Raw genomic sequence first — 23401 nt, 5'->3', positions numbered from 1 at the left:
TAAAAGCACCCATTTTAAAATTTAACAGCCATCAACAATAAAATAAGGCAGATGCCAATTTTTGCCTAATATCAGCCCACGGCGAGGGAAACTCCCTTGACTTTAACAGCGCAAGGAGAGCAATGCACCCTAAACAAAGCATGTTTAGCATTTATACACAGTGGATGTAATTCTTGCTTAGTTTGACACTTTAGTCCAACTGGGGCCATTAAACATCTTAAAAGCTATTTTTCTCTCTCAACATCAAAATAATAAATAGGACAAGTGTTCACTTCAACCTTTATTGGACCACAGTCATCCAACTCCACAAATGAAATTGCCCTTACTCACTATTCATAAATACACAGCCTTAAGTTAACCGTTCAAAAACAATCATCCAAAGTCAAGACAGGAATGAGTGAGCGAGCTACCGGTAAGCCGCAAGGTCAACAAGGAAATTAATCTAACGTCCATCATTCAGAGTACAATCTATGTTTATTAAATCGTGCTTCCATTAGTGTTTAAGATTAACAAATTTTGTTTTTTCCATTACAACCAAATTAAAATTAGGCCCAATTGTTTTTCTGGTGTAAACATGATCAAACATTAAAATAATGTTGCACAAGCTGCATGATAATGATACATTCTCATTTTCTAAATATATGAAGTGTAACCAGTCAAACCCATTTTCAATGTAGATCAGGAATGTCAAACTTTACTCCTACTGGAAGGAGGTTACAACAATTACATCAATAATCCACTTTTAACTTTCTTAATTTTACTGTGATCTACCTCGGTAATATTCCACTTGATATATAAAAAAGGGGACATTTACCACAAATGCTTCTAGCAGGTAGCAAAATTTGCTGTGTTTAGATAGTTTCGGTTATATTGACAACATCGCTGGAGTAACTTGGAGATCTAAACTAATTACAACCAAGAGACTGGAATCGAACACATTCAATTTTATTTAAAGTTCTCCACACAGTCATAAATTACGATGATGGCATTTCACAGAAATATGACACAAGAGTCAGACCAGCCGAGGCTTACCTTCCACAGCTGGTGCCTGCAGTTGGTCTTCACCGAGTGCCATGAATCGGGCGCCCATCACTTGGCGCCTGCTGCTTGGCTTTGATTTGTATTCTTCTTTTTGGTTGGGTAGAAAGATTTGCTTGACTGTAGCTTCACCGACACTTTTGCCCTGCAAAATATTTCATAAACAAAATTACAGAAAACTGCAGTAACACACGTCACAACAACAAAAGAACATTTAAACCGCAACTAGGCGGAAGGCTAGCTAGCCAAGAGGCTAGCTTAGCATGCTAAGCTAGCCGAGAGGCTAGCTTAGCATGCTAGCTGGCCAAGAGGCTAGCTTAGCATGCTAGGTAGCCAAGAGGCTAGCTTAGCATGCTAGCTAGCCACGAGGCTAGCTTAGCATGCTAGGTAGCCACGAGGCTAGCTTAGCTTGGTAGCTAAGCATGCTAGCTAGCAAAGAGGCTAGCTTAGCATGCTAGCTAAGTTAGCTAGCTCCATTCCCCGTGTGGCGACGGGTGGAAAGGCACCGCTGACCGACTGACAAGCAGGTCAGCCACCACCCTCCCTCCCAAGACAAACCTGCTTGCCAGCCGGCCAGCGATACCTTTCCACCCGTCATTGCGCAGGCAACGGAGCCAGTCCTCAAATAGAGGAAGGAAGGTTGTGTTTTTTTGTCATGTGAACGAGTGTTACCTGGTGTCGTTCGTCAGCCGGCAACGTAAAACAGAAGCCCTGATTCGTCTGGTGCAGATCACTTCTTCATCTCCATCCGTTCGCCCTTCAAAACAGATCACATGAAATAAATCAGTTTGTTTTTTATTTACACAGACAGCATACTTTACAAGAGTGACAAAAATCTATTTCTATAAGGCACTGTACAATATCCTACACTACATAAGTAAAATCTAAAACCCAATGTGTTTGTTAAAGGGGTGCTTTTTTTAAACAATGAACTGGACTTGAAACGCTGCCGTGCTTCGTAAAACAAAACCTTAATTTGCTTGGCTCTGGTAGCTTCATCTGCACTGCAAAACGGATCACAGGAACAAATTCTCACTCTTTTGAAACATCACACACGATGGTGAAGGTTTTAGTCACTAATATCTATGCATTTAAGAAAAGCATGCTTTATTTTTAATACATAACCCATTTATAGCAAAGTAAGACTACATGAGTTCTGGTACTCCCTTTGAACATGTAAACTACACTTGAACTATGCCAATCCACTTTTACAACTTATGTTTAATAAAGCACCATTCCCAATGTCAATCGTCCATTCCTGTGAACCCAATGACAGTATAGCAGTACGTTGACACTTATTTTTTATTAATGTAATCAAACATGTACAAAGCAGGAAATCAACGAATCAAGTCGGCTTTGCTGGACACTTAGTTTTATAGCGTGCCATGTCTTAGCACTCCTGCTGCATTCACACCAAAAGCTGGGAGGGTGTCAGACACATGCTGGTCAGTGTATTTACTTAAACGTACAGAGCCAGCAGTGTTAATTATCCATGCCAAAGCTATTTTTGGCGAAACTGCCGGCTGTGAGATTAAAAAAGCGGAAGTGCCATCACGTACCTCAAAGAGTAAATAGTGCCACCGTTGTAAAGGGACAATAGCGTGAAGGCGCATGAGGTCACACTCAGAGCAAAAGTTAGAGTTCAGCCAGAACAGTCCACCATTATTTCACTTTACAGGAAAATTAGGGGCAACAGTCACTGTGCCACAGTAGTGCCTCCTGTCCATAAACACATTTCTTAAACCATGTGCAGGTGAAAAATATGGTTAACATTCAAATGGCAGTCCAAATTTGCATCATGCCCCTTTAAGCGTCGTGCAAGAGCAGGGGTGTCCAAACTTTTTCATTTGAGGGCCACCTCCATAAAATCCAAAGGACGCAAGGGCCACATAATCTTAAGTGTTTCGTCCTAAAAATTTTACAAATTTATTGGTGCTTTTGCATATTTAGAAAAATGCTACAGTACATAAACCAGTTTCTTTGTAATATGGCAGTAGGGTTATTATAGTTTTGGAAATTTTTATTTTGTTTTAATTTGTTTTCAGGGTGGTTCTGTAAGTTTTAGTTCTTAAATAAATGCTTAGTTTTAGTTTAATTTCAGTATTAGTTTTTTCTTTTTTTTAATGTGTATTACTTGTGGGCAATATTTTAAAAAAAAACACCATGGGCACAACGTCACTCCTTTTTATATCAAAACAAATCTAAAAAAAATTCACATTTAAAATTATCCTCAAAGGCTCATGCATTAAAACAACCAAAGACTAAAACAAAGTACATTTTTGCTCTAATTATAGTTAGTTTTATACACATAAAATGTTATTTGTTTTCATTTTTAAAAAGCGTCCGTTTTTATTTTATTTTGTAAACTAAATTGTTTGAATTTTAGTTTTTTCGTTAACTGAAAAACTTTAATAGCACCTGTGTTTTGACACCTTCCCTTCTTTGACCATCTTCAAACATTTTTATTTTATTTGAACTGAGTCAAATGCCATTTTTAGCATCTCATGGGCCACTAAAAAAAAAAAAAAAAAAAAATGGACGGCAGGCTGTCGTTTGGACACCACTGTACTAGAGGCTAACATGCTACAGGTGCCCACAGGACAACTTTGTACAAAGTGCTTGCTTGAACAACTGACCCAATATGTCGCCCACCGCTTACCTTCCACAGCTGGGGCCTGCCCTTATCTTCACTGAACCCCATGATTCGGGCTCCAGCCACTTGTCATCTACTGCACTGCTCAAGATTTTATTTGATTTTTTTTATTTATTTTATTTTTTGGTAGCTGGAGGGAGGCAGACCGGCTGGGTTGGAAGGTCTGTTTGATGCTGGTAGCTTCTTGATCTCGACCCATTCGCCCTGCAAAATACATCACAGCAACAAAAAATTACAGCAACAGCTGAAGTAACACAGATCACAGCAACAAAAGAAAAACATTTACTCCGCAACTAGGCGGCAGTTAGCTAGCCAGGAGGCTAGCTAGCTGGTTAGCATGCTAGCTTAGCTAAGCTAGCTTAGCAATAGCTAGGTTAGCTTAGCTAAGCTAAGCTAGCTCCATTCCCCGTGTGGTGACGGGTGGAAAAGGCACCGCCGACCGACCGACAAGCGGACCAGCCGCCAAAAAAAAAAACGGCGGCTGACCCGCTTGCCAGCCGGCCAGCGGTGCCTTTCCACCCGTCATTACAGGGAATGGAGCCACAACAAAAATTGTGGGAATGGTTTTGTTTTGTCGTGTGAACTGGTTACCTGGTCTCGTGGTTCTCATTCGCCAAGTTAAACGAAGAGCCAGATTTGTTTGGCGATGGTAGCTTCTTCATCTCCACCCACCTGCCCTGCAAAACATCACAGGAATTAAAAAAAAAAAAAAACATTTTATTCTATTACACCCACACTTTAGAATAGTGGCAATGTTTTCACCTAATCAAAAACAATCTACTTCAATATTCAATACGACATGCTTAACTCATTTGCTCCCAGTAACATGTAAATATGTTTTTTTTAATGTAAGTGTCCCAAAGACATATTTATACGTTTTTTAATGGTTGAGCATACAGAAGGCTTTGATGCAGCCTCTCAACTGCAAAGAACAGTTGCAAAAATGGTCATTACACAAACGGCCAGCAGGAGGCAGCAGAGCAAAGGAGATCAACCAGGGCCATCTACAAAAAATCTAAATGACTTACAATTTTAAATAGATTTGTGAAAATTGATGAAACTTAGCTCTCTTCTAATGCTAATTGCTGCAAAACAGAAACAGATAGAAACATACTTTCTGTTCCTAATCTTTCTTTTGGTTGGTTCCATGCTTTTATAGCAATTGAACAATATTCTCTGAGACTTCAAAATCAGTCAAAATCCAGTAAAACAGCCGGGAGCGAACAGGATTGCTTCTGTGAAAACAGCTGGGAGTGTGGGATAGTTCGGCTTTTTTGACACTATTTCATTCTCACCTCCAGTGTGTGCAATCAGCACTGACTTACCCCTGACAGCATTCAATGACACGAGTTCTGGTCCGGTGTTGGACGAGAGGAAAATAGTCCAGCAAGCTGGCTGGTGTCACAGCAATAAAAGTTTTTCTTCTCAAAACAATTTGTGTTCAAAAGTGATACATTAGCATCATTAAAGTCCTTTTCTTCAAAAAAGCCAGACGCCATTCCCGCCAACCACTGCTTTTCTGTTCGTTCGTATCACTGCGCGGCGCCCTGTAGGCAGCTGATAGTCGCGCCTTCCACCGCCGAAAAGAAACTTCTAGACGAGTGTGCGTCTGTCAGCTGACATGCGGGGCGCCGCGCTGAGATACGAACCAACAGAAAAGTAGTGCCGGCGGTAATGGCGTCTGACTTTGTTCAGAAAAGGAGTTTAGTGATGCAAATGTATCACTTTTGAACACAAATTGTTTTTAGAAGAAAAAAAACAAACTATTTCCCGTGACCCCAGCCAGCTTGCTGGACTATTTTCCCCTCATCCGACACCGGACCAGAACTCGTGTCAGAACGCTGTCAGGGGTAAGTCAGTGATGATCGCACACACTGGAGGTGAGGATTAAATAGAGATTAATGTCAAAAAAGCTGAATTATCCCTTTAAGTAAAATCAAAGGATAAATGAAATGTGTTAGGTGCTTTTTTTGAAAAAAAAATAAAAATGTTCCTGTGCTTAAGATGTTTAAATGTTCCAACATTTCTAAATTATTCAACCCCCCTGGAGATAAGAGTTTCTGCATGCTTTACATTTGTTTAATTAGATCAAATAAGAACTTGTCCAATACACGTCTTGTATATTGCAATTTTTTTTACGACCAAAAAACATCCTTTTTAGTAATTTTCACGGACAAAATTAGTCAACCCTCCACAATTACCTCTTTACAACCTATTATCTTTTTGAATTTGGTGTGAGAACACATGTAGGCGTCAACAGAACCTTGCCAGTCTGAAATTTAGCAAATGTAAATAAAATGTGACATTCTTCCTCCTTCCAGACAGTCAATGATGTTTTTGCTAAGTGGTTAAGTCCAGGTAGAGGGGAGATTATTTCCATTCATGAGCAAGGAAAAGAAAAAAACTAACTTTACAAGAGAGAGACAACTGGAGGCCGAACCGGCAAGTTGGAAAAGAGAAAAAAAAGAAAAAAAAAAGTCAGTGGAATTGCTGTTGATACCTCAAGCAAAAGTGGGGAATCCCCGGATGACAGCTGTGCAACTGATAGTCAAAGTACAAGAAGAGTCGACTCAAAAGCCCACATGTCATGAATGCTATTGTCAGGGACAACCTGACAAAATTTGAACTCTTTGGTTGCTCAAGATGTCAGGCGAAGCGAGAACTTCTTTGGATACGTGCAAATCGACTGCATGTGCAAGGTACCATCAGTTCAATCAGGAGACGGTGGGTGTCAAATTTGATACAGTCAGTGATGATAAAGCTTAACTGACGGACCTTCCAACAGAACAACAATTCCAAGCATGCCTCCAAATCTCTTAGTTTGGATGCAGACAGTGTTGGAAGATCCAAACTTCTTAAGAGAATCTCTGATGTGTCATGAAGACGACAGTTGCTGAACACAAGGCAAATGTGAAAGAAGAAGAAGTGTCGGCTTTTTCCACCCCCATGAAGAATGGGCAAAGATACCAGTCGATGGCTGCAAGAACCTTGTGGCAAGCTACATCCCACATCTGAAAGGTGTTACGCCAAAAGTGTTGTACTACTGTCCCAAGTATCGATGCAACTATGGGGTTGAATAATTTGGTCGAGGAAATCAAACCAATGTTTCATGGTACGTTAAAAATAAATTAACTAATTTGGGTTGCATTTGTATGGAAGCCCATTCCCGCCAGTAAATTAAAGTGTGTTTTTTTTTTTTTTATACAAGTTCAAACGGGGGGGGGGGAGAGATATTCTATCAGACTTCCATGCAGCACTTTGCGCCTTCCAGTGGCGAGCCAAGTTTGAAACAATTATGAAGACCACGTCACACTCAACGACAATCAGTCAGGGGGTGTCCAAACTTTTTCATTTGAGGGCCACATACAGAAAATCAGAAGGATGCAAGGGCCACAATGTTATGAAGAGAAATTGTGTTTAGTCCTAAAAATTGTACAAATAATTTGTGCTTTTGCATATTTAGAAAAATGCTACAGTATGTAAACCAATTTGTAATATTGCAGTAGGGTTTGATAGTTTTGGAATTTTTTTTTCATTGTTTATTTTTTTTTTTAATTAGGTAGTTTTAGTTTTCAGTGTGGTTCTGTTTATTTTTTGTTAGTTTTAGTTCTTAACTAATTTGCTCCCAATAATGTGTAAAACTTTTTTTTTTAATGTTGTAAGTGTCCCAAGTAAGTGTTTATACGTTTTTTTTTTGTTTTTTAACACTAGAGCATACAGAAGGCTTTGATGCAGCCTCTGAACTGCAAAGAACGGTTGCAGAAATGGTTATTACACAAACGGCCAGCAGGTGGCAGCAGAGCAAAGGAGATCAACCAGGGCCATGTAAAAAAAAAAACAAAAAAAACTCAATTACAATTTTGAATAGATTTGTGAAAACTGATGAAACTTTGCTGTCTTCTAATGCTAATTGCTGCAAAATGGAAACAAACACCTTTTCCTGATGAAAGAAGAGACTTTAATCTTTCTTTTGATAGGTTCCAGGCTTTTATAGCAATTGAACAATATTCTGTGGGCCTTGCAAAAATCAGTCAAAATCCAGTAAAACAGCCAGGAGCGAACAGGACTGCTTCTGTGAAAATGGCTGGGAGTGAATGAGTTAATAAACGCTTAGTTTTAGTTTAGTTAGTTTCAGTATTAGTTTTATTTATTTATTAAATGTGTATTACTTGTGAGCAATATTAAAAAAACACCATGGGAGCGACGTCATTCTGGTTTATATCAAAATACAAACCGACGAAGAAACATTTAAAATCATCCCTAAAGGCTCATGCATTAAATTAATTACCAAAGACTAAAACGAAGGACATGTTTGTTATAATTGTTTTTTTTTTTTTAAGTTAGTTACGTAAACATGAAATTTAGTTATTCCTTTTTTTTTTTAAATGCATCTTTGCTTTTATTTTATTAACGAAATTGTTTTGATTTTTAGTTTACTAAAATAACCTTTAATAACACCTGTGGTTTTCGACACCTTCCCTTCTTACTTTGACCATCTCCAAACATTTATTTTATTTGAACCAAATCAAATACCATTTGTAGCATATGTCACGGGCCACTAAAAAAATGGACGGCGGGCCACAAATGGCCCCCGGGCCGTAGTTTGGACACCACTGATCTAAGTCGTCTTTATTAAAGCGAGAATGGGTTTCCATACCATGCGGCAAGCGCAAGCCCTCCATCGGATTCAACCACACAGATTCTAATTTCAGGCCATTTTTACGTGCTGTCGATGCAGGCGCACAACCAAAATGAGCGTAATGGCAATCCCAATAAACCGTTGGTCACCCGTCCAGTTTGTGCAACCTTGCTAATGGGCTATTATCGCAAATCTGTCTATAACGCCACAAATCACATCATAATACATGTTGCCAAGTACAATAATTTAATAGTCGGCTTTTCGATGCTCGCCGAGTGTGACGTGGTCTTCATAACTGTTTAACTTTGCTCGCCACTGGAGGGCGCAACGTGCCGCATGGATGTCTGATAGATTACTCTCCCCCCCCACTGGCGGACTCTCATTCGAACATGTAAAAATAAAAAAAATGAAAAAAACTCCACTGGCGGTTTGACGGTGGGGAAAGAAACAAAACAAACCTTTATATTACTGGCCGGAATAGGCTTTGCATACATTTGTCCTTATTAGAAACAAGAAATAAAGTGCAATGTAAGGTTAACACGTCATGCTAATCTATGCAATTAAGAAAAACATGTTTTGTTTTTTTATTTAATACAAATAAGATTGAGAACTTCTTCCTACTCCCTTTGAAGATTTAACCTACATTTGAATGACATCCCCTTTACATGCAATATGTGTACATGTTCAATAAAGCACTCAAGCACAGTGGCAAATTTGAAAAACTAAACCAGCTGTAAATCATATATAAATGTAATTTATACAAGGTATATGCTGATTTTTTTTTTTTTTTTTTTTTTTATTAAGACCCAACATGTCCTAATTCTGTGAGGTGCCGAGTATGGCCTATTCGGGGACCAACTAACAGGTCAGTTGCAAAAGAAGGGGGCGACTGACCTGCTTGCCAGCAGTGCCCGTTCCACCTGTCATTAAAGGGAAAGGAGCCAGGACAAAATGAAGTTCCCCCCCCCCCCCCCCAAGTCACGTGAACTAGCCTTACCTGGTCTCATGTCAGCCGCTTCATCAGCAATGTAAAACAAAACCCAGATTACTTTGGTCGGGGTTGCTTCTTGATCCATCTGCCTGCAAAATAGATCACAGGAACAAAATCTTAGACCATAGAAGAGCGCCCAATTTTAATCAAAAAAGCACTGTAAAAAAATATTCAACAACATTCATAATCTAAAAAAATAAGTTACTTGAATGGTACATTTTGGAAATAAAAAGGAAATTTCATTCAAATGTTGCTGTGCTTCCTGTGAGGGGAGAAAAAAAAAATAAGCTCAAAAAATTACATTCAACCCCTCTGCTGACAACTTAAACACTGCTTAGTCAGATTGAACAGCTTGTCAAATACACTTCTTACATTCTGTACACCATACCAAGAAATGTCTTTTCCATGATTTCCACAGACAAAATTAGCCAACCCCTTCAAAATTGTATAACCAATTGATCTCCAGGTGTTGAAAAGACCTGTAGGTGTCAAACATTAAGCACAGGTAAATTAAATGTGATCTTCCTGCTTCCAGAAGGTCAATGGTGGCTTTGCAAAATGATTCAAGTCCAGGGAAAGAGGTCAGTTTCATTAATAAGCAAGGATACAAATATAAAGAGGGCAAAGAATTATTTTGACACAACTGGAGGCATAAGTGCCAAGTTTAAAAAGGAAGTGGAAATCATCCTGGTGCGGCAGAAAGACCAGGCTGGCCGTGACTGCTTTTCCATGTCTCAAGTAAAAGGTGTGGGGGGGGGGGAAATCCCCAGATGGCAGCTGTACAACTGATATTTGTCTGAAGGATGTCTTTCAGTCCACATGATAAAAATGTGCACATTGACAAGGCTTCCACGCTAGAATTGTGGGCGCTCCAAGTACAAGAAAAGTGGACTCAGAAGCCCATGTGGACAAAGCACAAAGGTCGTGGAATGTTCTTCTCAGGTGCAACCAGACAAAAATTTGAACTCTTCAGTTACGCATCGACATGTCTGGAGAAGGAAAACGAAGGCAAAAGAAAGCTGAAGCTTGGGAGATCCAAGCTTGGCCCTTCCAACAAGACAACTCCAAGCATGCCTCCAAAGTGCTGGAAGATTCTCAAGTGGCCATCGCCCAACATGGGGACTCCGCTGTGTCATGCAAGAAGACTGGTCGCCAAACAAGGCCAACGTGTGAACGAACTGGTGGCCTTTGGGCAAAGAATTGCAAGAAGCTTGTCGCGCTAGATTTCAGATCTAGTTTCCATTCCCAAAGTGTTGTATTAATCCCAAGTACAGAGGTGACTAATTTTGTCTGAGGAAGTCACAAAAGCAACATCACAGGGAAAAAAAAAACAAAAAACAAACACTGATTTACGTTGCATTTGTTCATTTTCCAAGTCCTTATTTGATCTGATTAGAAACAAGAAAAAAAATAAAGTGCAATGGAGAGTTAACAAGTCACGACAATCTATGGAATTAAGAAAAGCATCTTTTTTATTTGATACTTTATTGAACACAATCATGAGAAATTCTTGTACTTCTTCCTACTCCCTTTGAATTACATCCACTTTGACATGCAATATGTTTAATAAATCACTCAAGCACAGTGGCAAATTTTAAAAACTATACACAAGCTGTAAAGCAGGGGTGTCCAAACTACAGCCCGGGGGCCATTTGCAGCCCACCGTCTATTTTTCTGTGGCCCGCGATATGCTCAAAATGGAATTTGACTGAGTTCAAATAAAATAAATGTATGGAGAATGTCAAAAAAAGGAAGGCGTTGAAAAACAGGTGCTATTAAATGTTATTTTAGTTAACTAAACTAACAAAAAAAACTAAAATTCAAAAAACAATTTTGTTCACAAAATAAAAACGAAGATGCTTTTCAAAAAAAAAAAAAAAAAAAAAAAAAAAAAAAAGACCTTAAAAAACTAAAATAAATCTAATTATGTAGTCAGTTATTTATTTTTTACATTTTATTCATGTCACTATTCCACACAGTAAAATACAAAATCAGTAATGGGTCACTTTAATGGCTTTTCACTTGAATATTCACAGAAATACAAACAGCTCCAGGCTCGGCTGACATTCAAATAATATATGGGGATGTTAGGCTACCCCATTCAAACATGAGGAAAGAAATGCAAACAACTCAGCAACTGGTCATTACATGGCTGGAGTCTAAAATTTGCTGCTGCACGCTTCCTGCTACGGGTAACCAAAGCACAACAGCACTGGTGGTGCTTGCGTCGAGTGTCGGACCAAATTTGTCGAGTTGCTTACCTTCCACAGCTGGGGCCTGCAGTTGGTACTCACCGAGTGCCATCAAATCGAGGTCCCATCCCCTACAGCTTGGCTCTCACATTTTACTTTTTGCTGGAGGGCAGGAAAATTAGTTTGATGCTGGTAGCTTTATATCTCGACCCATCTGCCCTGCAAAATAGATTACACAAAATTACAGAAGCTGTAGTAACAGATCACAGCAACAAAATAACTATTTACTCCGCAACTAGGTGGCAGTCTAGCTAGCTAGCTAGAATGCTAGCTAGGTAGCATGCTAGATTAGCCTAGCTAAGCTAACTTAGCTCCATTCCCCATGTGGCGACGAGTGGAAAGGCACCGCTGACCGACTGACAAGCAGGCCAGCCACAAAAAAAAAAAAAAAAAAAAAAAAAGGGGGCGGCTGACCCGCTTGCCAACCGGCCAGCGGTGCCTTTCCACCCGTCATTACACAAGGAATGGAGTTGGGACAAAAACGTAGGAAGGTTTTGGTTGTTTTGTCTTGTGAACTAGTTACCTGGTCTCATCAGCCGGCTCACCCGCAACCAACAAGCGTTTTGTGCTGCTCACTTCTTGATCTAGACCATTTGCCCTGCAAAACGTTTCACATGAAATGTTTTAATTACACACCATTATTTATTAGTGCCAAATTTTATACAAATCATTTTTCAACACTACACCCAGACGTCACTCAAATCTAAGATTAACTGAATGCATTTCTGTTAAAGGGTACATTTTTGAACTATTATGAAATGGGCTGGGGGTAGGGGGGGGGGATCAACTCTGGAGAAGGAAGAACAAAGCCAGTAAAGAAAAGTGCACTAAACCGAAATGAGCATGTGCAAGCTAACAAGTCGATTAGGAGATTGGATACAGCAAGTGGTTTTAAAAAAAAAAAAAAAAAAAAAGGAATGTTTGTTTTGTCGTGTGAACTCGTGTTACCTGTCTTGTATCAGCCGGCTCATCCGCAATGTACAACAAAACCCAGTTTTGGCCTTATGACTTCTTGATCTTGACCCATTTGCCCTGCAAAACACATCACAGGAAATAAACATTTTAATTATACTACACAGACAACTTTCTTTAGAAAAGTGACAAATTTTACACTTTTTTTTTTATAAACTAAGGCACTGTATGAAATACATGTTCAATTTTACGCTTCCCTCTAAGCAGATAACATGTTTGAAATGATATTCTTCCTCCTTTCAGAGGAAATGGTGAAGTTCAAAGAAGCCATTTTTTCTTCTTCAGCAAGGATATGACGATAAAAAGATGGCAAATGCAAACAAGAAGAGAAGACTGGAGGCATAAATGACAAGTTAAGAGGCACAGTGGAAATGCAACCTGGGCCTAACAAAGGATGCTGTTGGTGACTGCTTTGAGAGCATAGGAGGAAGAATAAGGGGCGGGGTTAAAAAAATTAAATAGAAGCCGACTCAAAAGCCACAAAGATTGTGGAATTTTCTTCTCAGGGGGCAACAAGACTATTTGAACTCTTTGGTTGATGTATCAAGTCAGGGAAAGGAAGAACAAGCCCTGTAAAAGAAGTTAAGTTTATTTATATAGCCCTTAATCACAAGTCTAAGGGCTTCACATGCCCACAGTTGACAAATAGTAACGACATCCCCTGATCAAACCACAAAAGGGCAAGGAAAAACTTAAATTAAAAAAAAAAAAAAAAAAACTTGAGAAGGGGCCGCAGATGTGGTAATCCCCCTCCCAGGATGACCAGGCTGCAATGGATGCCCAATAGGCAACAATTGACAGTTTGATACTAAACATTACTAGAATAGTGCAAGTGTCCATTGAGGAAGTTGAAGCACTGCAAGAAGATGTCGTCAGGGAAGCGGATCATCATCCAAAACCAGCCTGGACAATCAGTGTAGTTATCTCCATGACCTTGCAACAGGACATTTCCAAGCATGACTCCAAATGTCTGGTTGCAAACAAAGTGCTGCAAGATTCTGAAGTGGCCATCAACCCACTTAGGAGAGAATCTACAAAGGGATGTAAAGACAGTCTCCTAACAAGGCCAAAATGTGAAAGAAGTGGAGGCCTTTTCCCATGAGGAATGGGCAAAGACAGCCATTGATGGCTACAAGAACCTGTCAAGTCATTTCACATTTGCAAGAGGAGTTTTTACTTTTTGATACATTATGAAATAACTTACTCATAGGTGTAGGTAGTGATGCCACCAACACGGACGCACACTGAACTGGATAGGCGGCTTAGTGAAGCAGTGAGCCAGAGCTTGCTTCACTTGATGACATTCAAACTATTTCATTGCTTCATTCCAACCAGATCAGCCGACTGCTTCAGTTTGACAGACTTGAAATTCAGTGCACTGAAATGACATGTCCCCATTCTACACATATGGGATGTTACAAATAGCCACTGTATGTCAGTTTGACTTTCTGGCTGGAGCCATCCAGGAAGCGGTCAAGCATTTTGATTTGGTGCTAGCAAATAAAGAGTACAATACACTCACTTGTGACATCTAAGGCTGTTTGAAAGCACTACATAAAATAAAGATGACTTGACATGCAAAATTATGATTAGTGTTGATATTGTGCATCCATTTGCAGTTCTACCTTAATGGACATTGCTAAAATTATTAGGACAACCAAGTCACAGATGATGCTGACAAGCATGTACCATTCTTGGCATTTAATGCACAGAGTTAAAAAAAATAATTATATTTTTTGAACAGACTTGGCCCTTCTATGGTGCAAAAATTGCTGTTACTCAAAAGCATACAAGCATTCAGTACATCAAGCAAGCACTAACAAAGAAATAGTGTCAAATATCCAAGCCATTTTCTTTTATTGTTGCAATTCATACAGCAGGGTACAAATTAACACAGTTGCATTACCAAGTGAATTGCCTAATTGCTATGGTAATACATTTTATCATCCGCAAGAAGTGTTTCACATTAGCAGGGGTTCTTTTGGATGGACCCAAATGCACAATTAGCTACTGACACTAGAGGTCACCCAAGGGGTCTGAATGAAGCTTCAAGTAGTGAACCTACCACACCGGTTCAAAATTTCAGAAAGTCAGTTTATCACTACTTATGAGAATCAATTTTTGGCATTCCCTCCTCATCACCCACCCCTACTGGCTAGCTAAGCACTAACACGTAACCAAAATAAATTGCTTTGTCGTATAAACTAGAGTTACCTGGTCTCGTGTCATCCGCAACGCTGATTGCTTCTTGAGCTCGACCCATTTGCCCTACAACACAGATCACAGGAACAAAAAAATAAATAAATGGATAAGTAAAACACACAGTAGTTTAACTTAAAAGCTCATATTCATACTCTACAAGGAGGCTAGCTAGCTGTTAGCAGCTAACCGTAGGTTAGCCATTTCAGAGTACACTTTACTGACAAACTAAGAATTTTTGCAGTGACACAAGAGTCGGTAGAAAAATCTTTATGTGGTCAGAGGACACCCACCGAGTTAGTAACAGAATGACGACAAACGCAAGTGGAAGAAAAGACAAAGCCATCACGTTGCTCCAGACGAGCAACCCTCACAGCTCCACAGCTCAATTTCAAGTAGAAAGCCATCAGGCGGGTCGATTATAGTTAAAAAATAGAAATGCTGGCCAGCATGAAAAACAAAAGACAAACTTTGAAACGTTAACAAAACAAAGCGCAAACCCACCCACGGTAAATGAAGCTAAGTGAATCTTGACGTGACGTGCTCCAACCTCAGCCGCTGTTGTGTTCTTTAAGTGTGCAAATCCTGCAAGAAGCAAAACATCATCGCGAGAAAGGGCTTTTAAAAAAATAAAAAATAAAAAAAAGGCGAACATTTGCTCGTGTGCGCACCTACCTGTCAGAAAGCCACGAGTGCAGTCGCCATCTTTCCTAACCTGTTACACAACCGCCTTACGCGCACCTGTCGCTTTATAAACTGCAAGCCTGACGCCAATCTACCAATCTTACGCACACCTGTCGCATTATAAACTGCAAGCCTGACGCCAATCTACCAATCAAATTCTTCCACTTGTTGCACACATGCGCCACCCGTTGGCCTGTCATCAGAACTGCAAAAGTTGCTTTTCCGGCCACAAAAGTCAAAGTCAGTCATGAACCAAAGTGAACTTGTATTTGTTTTTGAATGTTTTTATTTAATTATTTATTTTTCTTTCATTAACAGGATTGGTCCTAACAATTTCCTACACGTGTGTAGTGAGCGGTGGTGGCATTTGTGCTGAAAATGCATTCCAGATCACCTTCCGGTGCCACACTGTCGCCATCTCCTGGTCAGTATAGGAAATGCTGTAAATCAGTAGTTCTGAAAATTACTAGTACGAGTGGTATGTCGGCTCTCTAGTGATACACAAAAGAACCATGAACAAAGAAATACAAATAATATTCAAAACAAGTAAACTTGTTGCTCTGTCCAGTCTGTTTGAGTGGATGAGTTTATGCGTAATCAATCATTTTACTCGTGAAAATTTCAAACTGCATAATGTGAGCAAGACATAGAGGAATCAAAACTCGGCATCATTTTTGATGGACACTTGGGCAAAATACATATGTTGCTGTATTTTAATGTTGGTCGAATTTCTTCAGATGCTAATTGGTGTCAAAAGCTTGAGAACCACTGTTAAGGATGATCGGGGAGGAAAACCAGCAATCAGAAAATTTGACAGAAATCCATTGCTGCTATTCGACTGCTAGATACAGAGAAAGATGAAATCTTTTTCACCATGTGACTGATTATTTCATACAATTCAAATACACAAAAAGTTGTAGACAGAAAGAAGGAAGCAATCTGATCTACACTAAAGCATGTAAAACCGCTCTGTCTTCAAATCCAAGCACTTGGATGGAGACGTCTCTATCGCAATCACGACATCTGCACGAAGACAAGAACAGCAAATTATGTACATGAATCCATCTGGAAAGAGTCCAAGAACACGCGGAGTCCGTGTCAGCTCACTCACCATGTGACAGCAGCTGCGTCTCACGAGGAACCGGGCTCGGAATCGTCCTCAGGAACCGACTCGTTAGCAGGTTCGGCATCAGGCTCGGAAACGGACTTTGAAGCCGGCTCGGAAGTGAGCTCAGTATCGGCGACGGCAGCTGCGGGACGGAAAGACAGCGAGAGATGACGAGCGCTTTTTGTCAAAGGTGGACATCAGACGCGGACAGGACTGCGAAGACGTTTGACTTACAAGCTGGAGCGTAGTTGGCTGCAAGGAAGAAAAGAGGAAGAAAGTTGTGATCCCAAATGTTGGCGGCCGTCAGGCAGGCCAACATTTGCGTCCCTCACCTGGTGGGCTTTTGTGACGCTTGACGAGGAGCACGAGCAGCGGCGCCAGCAGAGCGAGGAGCGCCAAGGGGACAACAACGGCCAGCGTCATCTTCGTGGCTTCTTCCTCTTCACCACACGTGAGAAGGAAGACGTGTGAAATGATGACGACGTTCAACGTTTGCGTGCGTGCGTGCGTGCGTCACCTTTGTTGCTCAGGATGCTTCTTCTGTCCAGCTTGGTGACCAAGTCGTCCTTGACGCCGGACAGCTGGAAGACGCATTCGTAGCGGCCCTCCGCGTCGGCCGGCAGCTCCGCTTTCAGGTGGGCCGTCGTCTGGAAGGTTCCGTCGTGGTTGGGGAGGAGCTCTCCCATCTCCACGTCCTCGTGGAGCTCCTCGCCGTCCTTCCTCCAAAACAGGGCGGACGCCGCCGGGTAGAAACCGCTCGCGTGGCACGTGATCGGCGACGACGGCGTCTTCTGCAGCAGCGACACCACCGGCAGCTCTGACGCGGAAATGGACGCCGCCATGTGGGAGAGGAACAAAAGGTGGAGAGAAAGTGAGAAAAATGGCAAATTAAGTGAGTGTATGAGGTAGAGCTACACAATATATTGAAAAAATATCGATATCGTGATATTGGCCCTGACATATTGCAAAGACATGCAATAAGTTTCATATGGAATTTGATGCTTTTATCTGAATTTGAACAGATGCGAACTAAAATGTGCTTTGCCATCCAATAGTTGAACATTATCAAGAGATAATTACAATTAATTAAGATTACATTGATGTTGCTTATTTTGCCGCATGAAAAATGTTCGTCTTTAGTTAGATAATAAAAAATGAAATTTCTTTAGGTATATGTTAAATTTCGCAAAAATAATATTGATATTGTTATATTCAGCATATCGTATGTTTTTCTAATATCGTGCCGCCCGAGTATGAGGAGAAAAGATGTAAAGAATAATAGATGGAGAAAATTTGTGAGAGAATGACAGATGGAGAGAACGTGTGAGAGGAGAAAGATATAGAGGAGGTGTGAGGACTAAAGATGTGAGAAGAGAAAAGATGGCGTGTGCACTTAGAAAGAGGGATAGAAAGTGTGAACTAAAAAAAAAGAGAATATGTGAGAGGAAGGAATGCAGCCATAAAACGTGAGAGGACAAACATATTGAAAGTAGAAAAGATGGACTGAATGTGTAAAAGCACGAGAGTTATGGATGTGTGTGAGAGGAATCAAGTTGAAAAAAGTGTGAGAGGAAAAACATGAAAAGCGTGAGTGAAAGACAGATGGAGAGAATATGTGATCGGACCAAATATATAGAAAAGTATGAGAGGAGAAAGATGGAGAATATGTGTGAGGGTATCAAAATGGCCAGAATGTGCAACAGGACATAAGATGTTCATAATATGTGAGAGGACCAAAAAGTGAGAAAATGTGCGAAAATAAGGAAAGCTGTAGAGAATGTGTGAGAGTGCATGTTGCCATGTCAGCCATGTTCCTCCAGGGGGCGTGCTGGTACCTGTTCTCATCAGGAAGTCCCTCCCATAGCTCACATACTTCTTCAAGTAAGAAGGACAAATCTCAGTGTAGTAATACTTCTTGTATTGATTCCAGGCGTCCTGTTGGTCCCACTTGTGTTTGGTGACGACAGCTTGCGGCTTCACCGCGATCCATCTCAGCGTCGACAACTCCAACGAGATGAAGTCTTCGCCGTCGTAACTGAGGTGTTCCCAACCGTCAACCTCGTCAGTCTCGTCGTCCCATTCGCAGCCATTCATCCACTGGATCATGTGAACACCTGACACACACGTACAACATGCACAAACACACAGAGACGCACACGCATAAAACAGAGACACGCGCACAAAGCAACTTTACTTCTGCACATCCTTTCACGTGTGTGTGAATACAGCAAGAAAAATGTATTCACACATGAAACGTATTTTTCTTGTGGAAAGTTCAAAACAAACCTCCAGTTTGGTTGAAGCGATCTTTAACAATTTCAATGCTGACTTTGTCGCGCTGCTCATTCCCAATACTGATCTCTGTGCTTCTCTCCCAGTAGTGCGGATCGTCGGCGGTGATTTTGTTCATCCAGTCCTGTTTGGCTTCATATTTCCTGCTCTTGCTGTCGTAGCGAACAATCTGAACGTCGTCAACATAACCAACCAACAAGTACGCTGGCAAGTTTGGAATGTGAGAGGACGAAGTCGTGAAATATTTGAGCGTGTGAACCACTGAAAGAGAAAACAAAAAAGTTTGCTTTACATCCAAAAATCTTATACTATTTGAAATGATTGTCTAAAACTGAAACAACTATGACAGCTTTTTGAGGGAACAATTGTTTTTATTGTTATTAAAACGTATATTTGTCTTTTGCATTCATGTAAGTGAAACACTTACTTAATAAATATACTTATTAATAATTTATTACCACAAACTTACTATTAAATATTACTTTGTGTAGGTATAAATTGATTAGATGATATTAATTCTGTTGATTAAATATTCCAATACAACCATTTTACAAGTTTGGAATCTGGGAGGAGGCAATCAGGAAATATTTGAGCGAGTGAATCAGTGAAAGCGAAAACAAAAACATTTTTTCTTTCATGTCCAAAAATCTAAAATTGAAACAACTGACAGCTTTTTGAGTTTTTGTTGTTTTTAAAACATATTTGTCTTTTGTGTTCATTTAAATAAGTTAATTGATTTCAGCTCATTCTTACAAACACTTTCTTAAAAAATCAGCTTATTACTCACTTATTACACATACTTTTCTATAATATTACTTTGTATATATAAATTGATGATATGAGATTAATTCTGTTGATTAAATATTCCAAAACAACCATTACAAGTTTGGAATCTGCGAGGACGCAATCAGGAAATACTTGAGCGAGTGAATCGGTGAAAGCGAAAACAAAAACATTTTGTTTGTTTGCTGTGCACAAATCTTGGACTGTCCACATTTGAAATGACTAAACACTTTTTTGTGTTCATTCAAATTAAGTGATTGAGTAAAGTTAATATTTTCAAACTTTTTAATAAATTTGACAACAGACATTCAGAATTCCTGAATTTTGACTTCTATTTGCCAGTCAACATGTTACAATTTTAATACTCGTACACTTGTTCAACTCGTTTGCTATTTATCTCCTTTACAGGACACATCAAGAGATTAAATATTTCAGTGAATTATTTGCGAGTGTTGAGTTAAAGGAAGTTTGCAGTCCGAGTGTTGCTTCCTTCAACTAGATATGAAAAATTGGGAGAGTGGCGTTGTGCACTTACCAGGCGTCACGCTGTGGATTTGCACAGCCACCACAAACAATCCAAACAAGTTCATCTTCCACATCTTTTGCTCCTTTCAGTCAAAGCAAAGCAGAAGACGCCGCTCAAATACTTGCCCGCCGATGACGTCACTTGAAAGCGTGGCGTCCTTTTGCGTCTCAAATCAAGCCGAGTGTGCGTAAGAGGAGATGAAAAGTAGTACAAGTTTTTGTTAGATTGTGCTGAAACAGCGACGCTTTCCTTCGTGCTGCTCGGGAGCCGTCAAGACAACAAGGAAGCGCTCGTTTCGGGGAAATCACGTGACACAGAGCGGGTGACGTCAGGCCACGACTCAGTCAGGGACAAGAAACATTCATGTATTTTTCACTTGGGACAACACAATAACTGTGTTAAAGAAAGAAAAAAAAACTTACCAAGGGTCTACTTTAGTTTCATTTTGTCATTTACAAGTTGACTTTTAATAATAAACTGGTTAGACGCGTCGCGGCGTCGGAACGCTTGAAAGAGAAAGTGGCAAAGTTCAAGTTTCTCGGCGTCTCACGCCAACAAAGTGATTGTGCCCGTTCACTGCAGGATAACGGCACGTTATGTTTTTGAAATCAGTGAAACATGCTTTTTTTGGGTGACATTTGAAGAAATAAAAATAAAGACGCAACACATTTGCAAAGGCTTGACAGTGAATTGTCGGCAAGTTTTTATTCAACCTCAAGTATAAACAAAATGCAAAAAAGTTACAAAAAAAAATGTTACCAACACCAGAGTCTGGAGTCTCTGGACCAATAAATTAAGAGCCTCGCTTTGTGTCAGCGAGTACTTTCAGACTTTTGTATCAAAAACCAACGTCGTTAAGGCCATAAAAACTTGACAACCACTTTTCGTTCTTTTTTTTTAATTTTTTTTAAATTTCAACGCTCACGTCAGCGTTTTGCCTTAAATAGTCCTCAAAGAGTTTTTCAGTCTTCTGCGCGGGCGGGATGACAACCAACTCATGAAAAAAGGATCCAGGATGTAAAAGCAGTTTTTTTTTTCTTCAGTGCAACATGTAGAGAGCTCCGACCTTTATTTTTCTGTGTGAAATTTTCACACGCTTAAAAAAAAAAATTAAAAAAAAAAAAAAAAAAAATTCTCCCCTGCTGTTTTTTTCCCTTTTCTTAAAAAAGTAAAGCTAAAGGAAGAAAACTAGGCTGAGGGGGCTCGGGAATGGGCAAGGGGAGGTCGTCTTATGTTTGGCGATATAAGCAGCACTTGAACGATTTTTTTTGTTGTGTTTTTTTTTCTTTACACACGGGAGCAACCCTGTCGTGGCGCACATGCCGATGAAGAAAGGGAATTGTAAGGCTTTTTCTTCATCATCATCACTCTTTCCTGGCATCTTTCCCCACTGGGGTCAAGTATGTAAAAGACATTTACAGGATTATGTACAAAAAAAAAATTGCCGGAGGGGAGAAAAAAAAAATCACTCAATTTCATAGAAAAAAATTTCACATTTGACACAAGTGGCTCCGCTCAATAAAACAAAAAAATAAAATACAAATGATACCACGCAAATGGGAAATGGTAAGAATTAAATTCAGATGAAGGACTGGAAGAAAAATGGAATGTTAACACGATTGCACATTTCCAACCAAGCGAGGGGCGGGGCAGGAAAGAAAAGCTTTTCCGCGCTTGCTAACGCTATCGCTAACGGCGCATTTTTGTCTCATCATGATACAGTCAATGGGAAAGCGACAGCACCGAAAAATAAAGAGGATCTCCTCGCTGTGAGGCACACGTTTTCCCGTTCAAACCCCACAAAAAAAAAAAAAAAAAAAAAAAAAGATGCAGAAGGTGAAAAACAAAAATTCCAAAAGGATGGGTGATAAAACAGCAACAGTATTGTCTTTCAAGTTTTCGCTACGAGAGCGCCTCCCGGCGTTTCCAAAGTGATACTGCAGGAGCTGCGCCGGGAATCGGAGGGAAAAACTTTGGGTTTCTACTTGGGGGGGAAATTTGGCGGGGGGCGGTTGGGAAGCGTTTTGGGTCGCTAGTGCAAAGGCGCTCAGGACACGGCGGCCGCTTTGGGCAGGAGGCCGGACGACAGGCGGCCCAGCGACACCTCCATGGCGCCGCGCTTGCGGGGGGCGCCGGCGCGCTTGGCCGGCGAGACTTTGGCGGGGCTGACGGGGCGGCGGCAGGCGTCGCCCCCGCCCGCCGCCGCAATGAGGCCGCCCCCGCCACCCGTCGCGCCCCCGCCGCTCTTTAGCATGGCGCGCCCGCACACCTGGTTCACCAAGTTGTTGATTTGCTCCTGAGACGGAAGGAAAAGACAAAAATGGAGCTGACACGACTTTTCAAAGACAACTCGGAAATTTTGCGTGCAGGATTTTTTGCTGACCTCGTCATATCTGTACATCATCTTGAGGCTTCGGCACGACTTGTGCTTCTCCACGTAGCGCAGCGCGCACTCGAGGCAGAACACCACGTTGTCCGTCTCTTGCACCACCTGCAAGAAAAAAAAAGAAGAAAAAAAAAAAAATATATATATATATATATATATATATAAAATAAAATCCAATCCATGACATCATTGTGTAATCATTTTTCATGACATGAATGTTGTCAGGACTAAATGTGAAACTTAGTTTAATGAAATTGGTTTTGACATTTTAATTTAAATTAAAATGTTCCAATTTCCGATTGTTATTGTTAGTTTGCTTTTAAATATTTTACCAGAATTTTATATTATATCTAAAATTATTTTTTGGGGGTAATTTTTGGTTCATAGTTACTTTATTTTGTAATTTTATCATTTAAATTTTTAAATTAAATTTAAACTTTTTAAACTAGTATGATATTAGACATTTGGTGTTTTATTTAAAAGTTTTAGTCATTCTATTTCTAAATTTTAATTACCATGTTTTTAAAATTCTGATTCTCTTATTAATTCATTTTTTTTTTTACAATGTTTACTTTGTAATCAGGAAGTTGCAATTTTAACTACAAATGCAACATTAAAAAAACATTTTAATTTGATTTTTTTATATGAATAAGTTTTATTCATTAATTAATTAATTTCTTTTTTATTAGCGGAAGAAGAGGGATGGATGGATTTTTTATTTAATTTCCCCGTTTTACAAAGGGTTTCTAACTTGGGTTTCAAATTTGGCGTGGGGCTTATACTTCAAGGTTTAAGAGTAGGAATCATAGTTTTTAATTTTTAATTAGGATTACAAACCTGGAATATGCTTTCAGTTGGGTTAGGGTTTCAAAATAGGA

General features: G+C 40.0%; 2 protein-coding genes and 1 long non-coding RNA gene across 9 annotated transcripts in view; all 3 read right to left on the bottom strand.

Moving 5' to 3' along the window:
- Window positions 1-929: 929 nt before the first annotated feature.
- On the bottom strand, window positions 930-15562 carry LOC144007556 (uncharacterized). Of its 2 annotated transcripts, none has more exons than XR_013280217.1 (11): window positions 15420-15562; window positions 15249-15329; window positions 14760-14813; window positions 12522-12605; window positions 12097-12171; window positions 11583-11732; window positions 9328-9410; window positions 4283-4368; window positions 3698-3895; window positions 1711-1795; window positions 930-1183 (listed from the first exon to the last, which is right to left on the bottom strand). It is a non-coding gene; the product is annotated as an uncharacterized LOC144007556 (long non-coding RNA). The 2 variants fall into 2 exon arrangements; XR_013280218.1 differs by having other exon boundaries at window positions 11616-11732.
- Window positions 15563-16127: 565 nt separating this feature from the next.
- Window positions 16128-20439, bottom strand: LOC144007555 (H-2 class I histocompatibility antigen, Q10 alpha chain-like). The gene is made up of 8 exons (XM_077507301.1): window positions 20147-20439; window positions 18823-19089; window positions 18372-18650; window positions 17054-17353; window positions 16869-16976; window positions 16771-16788; window positions 16540-16678; window positions 16128-16451 (listed from the first exon to the last, which is right to left on the bottom strand). Exons 1-7 carry the CDS (start codon window positions 20208-20210, stop codon window positions 16560-16562), a joined length of 1155 nt encoding a protein of 384 aa, XP_077363427.1. The 5' UTR covers window positions 20211-20439; the 3' UTR covers window positions 16128-16451; window positions 16540-16559.
- Window positions 20440-20816: 377 nt separating this feature from the next.
- jarid2b (jumonji and AT-rich interaction domain containing 2b) overlaps window positions 20817-23401 on the bottom strand; it is a 128232-nt gene continuing 125647 nt past the window's right edge. For all 6 annotated transcript variants that reach the window (XM_077507297.1, XM_077507296.1, XM_077507294.1 and 3 more), the window contains 2 exons: window positions 22521-22628; window positions 20817-22433 (listed from right to left, as the gene is read on the bottom strand). In XM_077507297.1, the coding sequence (XP_077363423.1) occupies window positions 22185-22433; window positions 22521-22628 (357 nt within the window). In that variant the 3' untranslated portion in view covers window positions 20817-22184. The remainder of the gene's footprint in view (window positions 22434-22520; window positions 22629-23401) is intronic.

This window comes from Festucalex cinctus, chromosome 19 (assembly GCF_051991245.1).
Source record: "Festucalex cinctus isolate MCC-2025b chromosome 19, RoL_Fcin_1.0, whole genome shotgun sequence".
Taxonomy (NCBI): domain Eukaryota; kingdom Metazoa; phylum Chordata; class Actinopteri; order Syngnathiformes; family Syngnathidae; genus Festucalex; species Festucalex cinctus.
This window is presented reverse-complemented; position numbering and strand designations above follow the sequence as displayed.